Source organism: Oncorhynchus mykiss, chromosome 18 (assembly GCF_013265735.2).
Source record: "Oncorhynchus mykiss isolate Arlee chromosome 18, USDA_OmykA_1.1, whole genome shotgun sequence".
Classification (NCBI taxonomy): Eukaryota; Metazoa; Chordata; class Actinopteri; order Salmoniformes; family Salmonidae; genus Oncorhynchus; species Oncorhynchus mykiss.
Window position 1 is genome coordinate 18,592,582 of NC_048582.1, and position 10,855 is coordinate 18,603,436.

The following is a 10,855-nucleotide window of genomic DNA, read 5'->3' on the forward strand; positions in this document are numbered from 1 at the left end:
AGATGCTAACATCTCTTTTGGCGAGTCTACAATACGTAAAACACTAAACAAGAATGGTGTTCATGGGAGGACACCATGGAAGAAGCCACTGCTGTCTCAAAAAAACATTGCCGCATGTCTGAAGTTCGCAAAAGAGCACCTGGATGTTCCACAGCGCTACTGGCAAAATATTCTGTGGACAGATGAAACTTCGGTTGTGTTGTTTGGAAGGAACCCACAACACTATGTGTGGAGAAAAAAAGGCACAGCACACCAACATCAAAACCTCATCCCAACTGTAAACCATAGCGGAGGGAGCATCATGGTTTGAGGCTGCTTTGCTGCCTCAGGGCCTGGACAGCTTGCTATCATCGACGGAGAAATGAATTCCCAAGTTGATCAAGACATTTTGCAGGAGAATGTAAGGCTATCTGTCTGCCAATTGAAGCTCAACAGAAGTTCGGTGACGCAACAGGACAACAACCCCAAAGAACTGCGAGGAGTAACAACCTAACATACGTTGCAAGTGTTTTGTCCAAATATTGTTGTAAATATTAGATTTGTTCCAATGATATTAACAGGCACTGATATCTGAAAAGCATCCTGTTCAGACAAATAGAACACACACACACACACACACACACACACACAAGTAGACATGCTCACACATAGCTGTCTTCATATCTGACTAATCTTTATTTTCTAGTGTTGACTACTTCAGGTTCAGCAGGGTTGCACTGGATCAATAGGTTCACTTTAAAGGCCCAGTGCAGTCAACATTCTGTTTTTTCTGTGTTTTATATCATTTTGTACTAGGGGTGCAACTTTCACTGGGGATGGGGAGGACATGTCCCGCCCACATTCTGAAATTGCGTTTTTGTCCCCTCCAGTTTTAGAATTGGAATATGATACAAAACGAGGCAACGGTGTGCTTTAGGACCGTGCGGACGCCTCCGAGCGGTCAGGTAGGCTGTTTGGAGTGTTTGTCTGACTGGATAAAAAAATATATATAATTATTATTATGTCCCCCCCACTTCTAAAACCAAAGTTGCGCTCCTGTATTGTACAACAACAGGTGATGAAACGAACACTCTAAAAGTGTGATTTTGTCAAATCTGTGTTATTTCCTGATAGTTGCTGGTTGAAAATATAATCTACACAGGACCTTCTAATCAGCAGGTTAGCATGGGACGGGGTTTCACCTTTCCATGGTGACATCACAATGCAGTAAATTGATGAATAGACAAAGAGTTCCAAACCTCTCAGCCAATAAAAGCTGGTTTTCAGTTTTCCCCTCTCCACAAAAACCACTCATAGTATTGTATGTGTGTGCGTGTGCATGCGTTTGTGTGTGTGAGATAGCGAGAGGTGGGTTATTTAAGTGGTCTGGTGAGATTAGCCTGTGATGTAGAGTCTCAGGCCTGCTCACTGTGTACACAGTTCTCCTGGACCAAATGAGCAAATGAGAGGTTAGGCATACACACACACACCCAAGAGGAAATTGGATGCTGATTAAAGATTGGTCTCAACAGCCAGGGGCTGTGACCTGGGATTATTGGAAAGAGGTGAACAGAGGTGTTCTATCAGACAACGCCTCTCCATCACAACATCCTCTGGCGCGTGTATGTGCGTGCGTATGACCCTCTCCGGTCAGTGGTTACCTCTGTCGCTCCGCTCATGTCAGTGGTCATACATATTACAGTAGCTGTATGACGTCAGCAAACGCTATAAAATCAAGCCATCGCGTCTATCACCCCGAATCATAGCCCACTTCACCGGCCCAGTGTTCACCAAGCCCCTGCTAACCACCTGCAGAGGCCCCGCTGTATCTCCATCCCTTCTGGTTGTTTCAGCACCATGGCCAGCATTCTACTGCTTTTCCTCGCCGCCTCCTGCTGCGCATGTCTCTGTCTCGCTGACGGCGACACCTCGTTGGAGTTTGAGACTCGCGCTCTAGAGTTCCCCCACAAATCACAAGAAGAGAAGGATCTGGTAAGTTTCAATTGTTTTATGTTTGTGAAGTTGTTTGGTTTGTCAATGTGTTAGTTTAGTCGATTCATCCCTATCTTTGTAATTGTTTTCTAGCTACATCTATAGAAGTCTATCATTTTTGTTTTTCTCTGTCATGTAGATTGAAGCTTTGCAAGAAGTTCTGGAGAAACTGAAGAACAAACAGATGCCGTTATCAGAAAAGAAGCTCGGCTGGCTGCCGTCGGTAAGAGTAGACCTGATCAACCATTTTAAAGTGGTTAAAGTCCTATTATCAACAGTTTTTAAGTAGTTTGCCTGTCTGTATCATGCATTGTACTTATTCATTGAGTCTAGTCGTATATTGCGTTTCAAATGGTTAAAACGGGACTTTCGATAAAGGTTCTCAATTGACCCTGTTTAAAAAATATATAATTTAGGCGTTGCTAGGATTAATCTGGTTCTGGGAAACCGGTGTAGATGTTTCAGAATCCCATAGTCTGGAGACAGATGCCACCATCATCATAATTCAATTAATAAAAAACGGTTTGTTTCCAGTGTGACGCAGGCGAGCAGTGCGCTGTTCGCAAGGGTGCGCGTGTCGGAACGCTGTGCGGATGTCCGCGTGGGACGACCTGCAACTTCTATGTCCTCAAGTGTTTGTAAGAAGAGAAGAAGAGAACATGATAAACAGTGTAGGTAGGGGAGCAGAGAGAAATAGGAGAGAGAGACCAGAAGCTTTTTCCTCATTCTGTGGATCACATTCAGATGTGGAACGTTCAGACAGAAATATTGTATGTTGAACAGACATGTCTCTATCTGACATGTAAAGTAAATAGGAATCATATCAGCTTTACTTTCAGTATGTTGCCCTCTCCTGTCCTGAACGTGACCCTGGTGTGTAATGGATGGTTTGTTGTCTAACATAAAGGTGGTATCTCAAATACCAATCTATTCCCTATAATGCACTATTTTGGCTAGTCCTATGTGTCAGTCCTATGTTGCTTCGGTCAAAAGTATTGCACTTTATAGGGAATAGGGTGTCATTTAAGACACTACCCAACTTGTTCCCTTCAGCTGTGCTCTCTGCTGTCTCGTCTATTTTGACTAAGTACAAAGAAATTCAATGTGATTAATAAAGTCCTTGATTTACAGTTTTTTTTTGTATCACTTCAGTGCAATTTTAACAAGTAGGCTATGTGGTCACTTTTCACTACTCTTAGTACAAAACTCAAAACAGATCACCAAAAAGGCAGTTGTTTCAAAACCTTAAGCACATTTTCAATTGACTAAGTATTTCACAATCAAAATCATACAGTCACATTTTCACCACACTTAATCAGTGTTTCATCTGGAAATACATGTTCACATAACATAACTGCCGTGCACAATACGATGCTCACTTTTGATATGTTTCTCTTCTCTTTTGTTAAAAGACCATTTACTATTACTTAATCAGACTGCTCTAAATTGATGATCACGTATATGTTTGGTAAACCTATACATTACACAACTAGGTCTCACAGTCTCACGTCATAACTACACGTTCATCCATGTTTCTCAAACTTCAAATTTCGAAGTTGTTGCAAACGGCAAATTTCTAAATGTTTAAGGTTAAGTTTAGACATTAACTCCGAAATCTTAAGGTTGGGCATTAACTCCAAATGGTTAAGGTTTGGGATAGGCTTAAAACAACTATCTCAAAAACAACTTTCTATCGCTGGATTCAAACTTCCAAAATTTGGAATCAGAGGCAGATGCTTCTGAAAATCACAACCTACTTGAAGGTAACAGCGTTCATCGTTGCTCCTAGTGGTCGATTTCCACATCACCTCTGGACGTCCTCAGATATGCATGGACGTCGAATACTGACTTGTATCCCGGGTGACCTGGCTGACTTTACATGTCAACTGGTTTGTCTGCTACAGATTTTGAGAACTACTTAATGAAAATGTCTGTAAATGTAGAAACATAAAAAGTATGGATATATACTTGAATGTACTACAATGATGACTATTGATTTTACTTCACTGTAAGTTAAAAAGAAAATCTGATATTGACAAGATCAGAGATGTACTGTATGTAACAAATCAAATCAAAAAATGAATGCACAATGAAAGGTTTTGAATGAAGGACTGGGTGCCATACAAGTAATACCAGTTTGGAGTTTTGTTTAAAGAGTTGGGTGTGCGTGTGCGTGCGTGCGTGTGTGTGTGTGTGCATGCAGACAGGAGTGTTAGCATTGGGATGTATGGTTTGATCATTGGATTCAGTTATTTACACGCTTTAGGTACAACACAATGCAGCCAAAGCAATACATAAAACATACAATTCCTGTATCAATAATAAAACATACAATTCCTGTATCAATAGTAAAACATTGAAAATAAAAAATGACAATAACAAATAAAACCAAAATAGGGACTAGAATGCAGAAACAAACAGTCACCAATAGACATGTATAATCATTCCAATACATGTTATCTATACTCTCAGTATGTCCTCTTGCTGTCTCTCCCCCTCCCTTCCATCTCTCTGTCAGACGACTCCCCCCGGTCCTTCCTGGGGGCCCATGATAGTCTCCTGGAGCTCCAGGCTGAGAGGGGGAGGCCATGGAGAGAACGCCCCATTGCTGAGGCTCTCCCACTGGGTAGGCTGCTGCTCTGCAGACCCCCTCCGGCTGACCGTATGGAGCTCACAGTCTTACTGAGCCAGCTGTTCCTAGCTGTCTGGAGATCACGTTGCAGCACCCCCTTCTGGTGTTCCAGCTCCTAAACAGGGGACAACACAACACAACACATCATATGTCACTGTGGAGTGTGTACTGTCCACAAAAGAGTGTGTAGTGTGCACTATGAAGTGTGTAGTGTGCATTATGAAGTGTGTAGTGTGCTCTGAGCTGACCTGGATCTTGCACTTGGCCTCCACCATCTGTAGTTTAGTCTGGGCCAGCTCCTTCTCCAGCTCTGTGACCTGGTCACTCAGACACACCTTCTCCTGGTCTTGTTCCCTGGTACCAGTCGTCTGCTGGTCTGGTTCTGTTTCCTGGTCTCTCTGCTGGCCTGGTTCTCTGGTGCTGATACTTCTCTGGTACGGGGCTGTGGAACCGAAGCCTTCCATAACAAGAGAATCTAGAGCCTGTCGGCAGCGAGAACATGCCAGCACAGCATTCTAAGAGAGGGAGGAGAGGGGTGGGAGGGGTTTGATGAGAGAGTTCAAAAGTGTTTTATTATGGACATGTACAGTGGGGCAAAAAAGTATTTAGTCAGCCACCAATTGTGCAAGTTCTCCCACTTAAAAATATGAGAGAGGCCTGTAATTTTCATCATAGGCACACTTCAACTATGACAGACAAAATGAGGGAAAAAAATCCAGAAAATCACATTGTAGGATTTTTAATGTATTTATTTGCAAATTATGGTGAAAAATAAGTATTTGGTCACCTACAAACAAGCAGGCTCTCACAGACCTGTAACTTCTTCTTTAAGAGGCTCCTCTGTCCTCCACTCGTTACCTGTATTAATGTCACCTGTTTGAACTTGTTATCAGTATAAAAGACACCTGTCCACAACCTCAAACAGTCACACTCCAAACTCCACTATGGCCAAGACCAAAGAGCTGTCAAAGGACACCAGAAACAAAATTGTAGACCTGCACCAGGCTGGGAAGACTGAATCTGCAATAGGTAAGCAGCTTGGTTTGAAGAAATCAACTGTGGGAGCAATTATTAGGAAATGGAAGACCTTAGAAATGGAAGACCATTTTGGAAGATCTTCAAAATGATCACAAGAACGGTGAGCAAAAATCCCAGAACCACACGGGGGGACCTAGTGAATGACCTGCAGAGAGCTGGGACCAAAGTAACAAAGCCTACCATGAGTAACACACTAAGCCGCCAGGGACTCAAATCCTGCAGTGCCAGACGTGTCCCCCTGCTTAAGCCAGTACATGTCCAGGCCCGTCTGAAGTTTGCTAGAGAGCATTTGGATGATCCAGAAGAAGATTGGGAGAATGTCATATGGTCAGATGAAACCAAAATATAACTTTTTGGTAAAAACTCAACTCGTCGTATTTGGAGGACAAAGAATGCTGAGTTGCATCCAAAGAACACCATATCTACTGTGAAGCATGGGGGTGGAAACATCATGCTTTGGGGCTGTTTTTATGCAAAGGAACCAGGACGACTGATCCGTGTAAAGGAAAGAATGAATGCGGCCATGTATCGTGAGATTTTGAGTGAAAACCTCCTTCCATCAGCAAGGGCATTGAAGATGAAACGTGGCTGGGTCTTTCAGCATGACAATGATCCCAAACACACCGCCCGGGCAATGAAGGAGTGGCTTCGTAAGAAGCATTTCAAGGTCCTGGAGTGGCCTAGCCAGTCTCCAGATCTCAACCCCATAGAAAATCTTTGGAGGGAGTTGAAAGTCCGTGTTGCCCAGCAACAGCCCCAAAACATCACTGCTCTAGAGGAGATCTGCATGGAGGAATGGGCCAAAATACCAGCAACAGTGTGTGAAAACCTTGTGAAGACTTACAGAAAACGTTTGACCTCTGTCATTGCCAACAAAGGGTATATAACAAAGTATTGAGATAAACTTTTGTTATTGACCAAATACTTATTTTCCACCATAATTTGCAAATAAATTCGTAAAAAATCCTACAATGAGGCCTCCCGGATGGCGCAGTGGTTAAGGGCGCTGTACTGCAGCGCTAGCTGTGCTATCAGAGACTCTGGGTTTGCGCCCAGGCTCTGTCGTAACCGGCCGTGACCGGGAGGTCCGTGGGGCGACGCACAATTGGCCTCGCGTCGTCCGGGTTTGTGAGGGTTTGGCCGTTAGGGATATCCTTGTCTCATTGCGCACCAGCGACTCCTGTGGTGGGCCGGGCGCAGTGCGCGCTAACCAAGGTTGCCAGGTGCACAGTGTTTCCTCCGACACATTGGTGTGGCTGGCTTCCGGTTTGGATGCGCGCTGTGTTAAGAAGCAGTGCGGCTTGGTTGGGTTGTGTATCGGAGGACACATGACTTTCGGCCTTCGTCTCTCCCGAGCCCGTACGGGAGTTGTAGCGATGAGACAAGATAGTAGCTATTAAAAAACAATTGGATACAACGAAATTGGGGAGAAAAAGGGTAAAAAAATTAAAACTTTAAAAAATCCTACAATGTGATTTTGTGAATTTTTTTTTCTCATTTCGTCTGTCATAGTTGAAGAGTACCTATGATGAAAATTACAGGCCTCTCTCATCTTTTTAAGTGGGAGAACTTGCACAATTGGTGGCTGACTAAATACTTTTTTGCCCCACTGTAGAGGAAGGGGTGATATCCATTCAGAACAAATTATATCATCAAACTGTGTGATTGTCAAACTGTGACATCATCAGACAGTGCCATATACATCCTCACCCTGAGTTTGTCCAGGTCCTCTCTGTGGGCCGCCTGCTGCCTCTCCACCCGACTGGTCAGCTGGGAACAGATCTGACAGACAGAGGAAGCAATATAGCATTAGGCGTGTGTGTGTGTGTGTGTGTGTGTGTGTGTGTGTGTGTGTGTGTGTGTGTGTGTGTGTGTGTGTGTGTGTGTGTGGTGTGTGTGGTGTGTGTGTGTGTGTGTTGTACCTGTTTGTAGTCTGAGATGATGCCTGAGCTCCTTTTCACCTCTGGTTCAGCCTTGTCCAGCTTTGCCCTCAACACCTCCTTCAACTGTGAAACGGCAAATACATGTCCATAAATATAATATTACATTATTACCATAAATAGAACACAATATTACATCACTACCATAAATAGAATACAATATTACATTATTACCCATAAATAGAACACAATATTACATCACTACCATAAATATAATACAATATTACATTATTACCCATAAATAGAATACAGTATGACATTATTACCATAAATATAATATAATATTACCATAAATAGAACACAATATTACATTATTACCATAAATAGAATAAAATATTACATTATCACCCAAATTAGAATATAATATTGCATTGTTACCATACATCGAAGTATGGATGGATAGAATAGAAGAGATTACCTGAGCAGCCTCCTCCTCCTTCCCTCTCTTCTCCTCCTCTGCATTCTTTAATCTCTTTCTGGTCTTCAGCAGCTCTTTGGTCAGCTCATTCACTCTGTCCTCCGCCTGTGGGCCCACCAACATTCATTCATTCTGTCTGTCTGTCTGTCTGTCTGTCTGTCTGTCTGTCTGTCTGTCTGTCTGTCTGGTCCGGTCCGGTCCGGTCCGGTCCGGTCCTGTCCTGTCTGTCTACACAAGTGCCTATGGGGACAGCCGAACAACCCCTTTGGAACTCTTCTTTCTAAGAGTGTAGAAAATGTTATTGTCCATAGGGAATGAGGTAGTAAACTAGGGGAAGTGCCTACAGTTAGAGGGCTCGGGGAGTGCCTAGGAGGTAGGGGGCTAGGGGGAGTGACTATGAGCCAGGGGAATAGGGTGAGTGACTAGGAAGTAGGGGGCTAGGGGTTGATGTGGGGTTGATGTGGGGGTGATGTGGGGTAGGTGAGTGGTGTACCTGGTCCAGGTCAGTCCTCAGGGAGATCTTGCTGGTGATCAGTCTGTGGGCCAGAACATCATTCTCCTGCTCCAGACGCAGACTGTCCTGCTGCAGCTGACGGTTCTCCCTCTGCAGGAACACACAGAACAGAGAACACAAAGTCAGGTTCTACCTCCATAGAATGCACAGAATATGGAGCACAGTTAGGTTCTCCCTATAGATTGCTATAGAATGTGGCACACCCATTCCGGTGGGTTTGGGGGGTGGAGAGAGTGCTGGTTTTGGGTGTAAAGGGGGTGCATGGCGGTGCTGACTGTTACAGTGGGGGAGGGGAGTGGTGATAGTGGGTGGGGTTCTGCTGTATTGTTGGGTGGAGGAGGGAGGGAGGGGGGGAGGGGGGGGGGGGTAGGTTTAATACGCATCAAAGTGTTAACAGTTTGGTCCTACCTGGTATCTATCTACGTGGTCATCCTGTTTTTGCGTCTGATTCTCTCTCGGCGTGGCCTTCTTACTGGAAACCTGTAGAACAACAACAGTCAAGGTTGAGTGAGAGAACGGTCCACAGGCTCAGCATACATAAACAACAGCTACGTTTGATTGAGAGAAAGTTACATCACACAAACAGAGAGAGAGAGAGAGCAGAAGTAGGCTGACCCACAAAGAAGTCTAAAACAAATCCAATGTTGATAATCTCCCATATCTACTGGGTGAAAAACCACAGTGTGCCATCACATCAGCAAGATGTGTGTTGCCACAAGAAAAGGTCAACCAGTGAAGAACAAACACCATTGTAAATACAACCAATATTTATGTTTATTTATTTTCCCTTTTGTACTTGAACTGTTTGCACATCGTTACAAAAATGTAATAATATGTTTTGGAAAAGATGAAAGAAAATAGTCTTCAAATGTAACAGTCAAGCCTCCTAAAAAGATAACAAGTTCAACCTTTACACCTGGTGCAAATGCTTAGTAACCCTGGTCCTTGTTGTGAATGTCATGCCCTAGAGCAGGGGAGATGGTACAGGAGTTTAGTCTGCACGGCCACTAGAGGGCTGTCCTATAATACTGTAGTCGGGGGTTGTTGCTGTTGTTGTTGTTTGACCACATGCTCTATGACACAGCAGCAATTGTGTTATGGTTGTAGAATGGTTGTGGTCTTACCGTGTGTTTGGGATTGTTGTATAATGGTTGTGGTCTTACCGTGTGTTTGGGTATGGTTGTAGAATGGTTGTGGTCTTACCGTGTGTTTGGGTATGGTTGTTTAATGGTTGTGGTCTCACCGTGTGTTTGGGTATAGACTCGGCCATCAGGCAGGCCAGTATCTCCTCCTCGGTCATCTGGTCTATGATGTGGGTGTCATATGCCACCCTGATAGACACTTCTTCCATCATCCTGACACACACACACACACACACACACACACACACACACACACACACACACACACACACACACACACACACACACACACACACACACACACACACACACACACACACACACACACAACACACACACACACACACACACACACAGCTGGAGGATGCAGGTCTCTGCTCTGAGGTAAGTGAACCCCAGCAGGAGAGAGAAGCTCCAAATAATTAGTTGGTCAGAATTCCAACAGGTGTTCCAGTCACACAGGTAAACCTCCTTCACACAGGTAAACCTCCTTCACACAGGTAAACTCCTTCACACAGGTAAACTCCTTCACACAGGTAATCTCCTTCACACAGGTAAACTCCTTCACACAGGTAAACTCCTTCACACAGGTAAACTCCAGTGGCAGAAAGGCACGTGTTGATACACAGCTGAGCTCCCTCTAACAGGTGAACTCCAACAGAGGTAGTAACTCCCAGTCAGTCAGATATACACAGGTCAACACCCCGAGACAGGTGAACTCCAGCAGGTCATAGACGGTACCTGTTAAAAACCTGGTGAGCTTCGACAACAGCTGAAAGCCAGGTAAACTACCTCAGGTAGTCCAAAGGTCAAGTCCAAGAGTGTAGTCCAAAGTGTATGAAACACACAGACACACTCTAGCTAGCAGGCAGGTACAGCAGTGGACTACACACACAGACACACTCTAGCTAGCAGGCAGGTACAGCAGTGGACTACACACACAGACACACTCTAGCTAGCAGGCAGGTACAGCAGTGGACTACACACACACAGAAACACATACAAATGAAGAGGTACAGGTTTGACAGGGTTTATATATACGAGGTGTGTGACACAGACACAACTACTGCTGTCCTCCCTTTCTTATTCTCTTCACCCTCCTCTCATTCCCTCTCTATTGCTCCCCTGTAAAGAGATTCACCCTCCTCTCATTCCCTCTCTATTGCTCCCCTGTAAAGAGATTCACACTCCTCCACCCTG

General features: G+C 44.3%; 2 protein-coding genes across 2 annotated transcripts; one reads left to right on the forward strand and one right to left on the reverse strand.

Moving 5' to 3' along the window:
• The first annotated feature begins 1,742 nt into the window (after positions 1-1,742).
• On the forward strand, positions 1,743-3,101 carry LOC110495728 (cocaine- and amphetamine-regulated transcript protein-like). Its single transcript, XM_021571119.2, has 3 exons — positions 1,743-1,971; positions 2,111-2,194; positions 2,506-3,101. The coding sequence occupies exons 1-3, from the start codon at positions 1,837-1,839 to the stop codon at positions 2,611-2,613; spliced, it is 327 nt and encodes a 108-aa protein (XP_021426794.1). The 5' UTR covers positions 1,743-1,836; the 3' UTR covers positions 2,614-3,101.
• Positions 3,102-3,202: 101 nt separating this feature from the next.
• LOC118941108 (rab GTPase-activating protein 1-like) lies at positions 3,203-10,589 on the reverse strand. Its single transcript, XM_036952138.1, has 8 exons — positions 9,757-10,589; positions 8,922-8,993; positions 8,493-8,603; positions 8,000-8,104; positions 7,564-7,647; positions 7,352-7,423; positions 4,852-5,118; positions 3,203-4,718 (listed from the first exon to the last, which is right to left on the reverse strand). The coding sequence occupies exons 1-8, from the start codon at positions 9,865-9,867 to the stop codon at positions 4,440-4,442; spliced, it is 1,101 nt and encodes a 366-aa protein (XP_036808033.1). The 5' UTR covers positions 9,868-10,589; the 3' UTR covers positions 3,203-4,439.
• Positions 10,590-10,855: the final 266 nt, after the last annotated feature.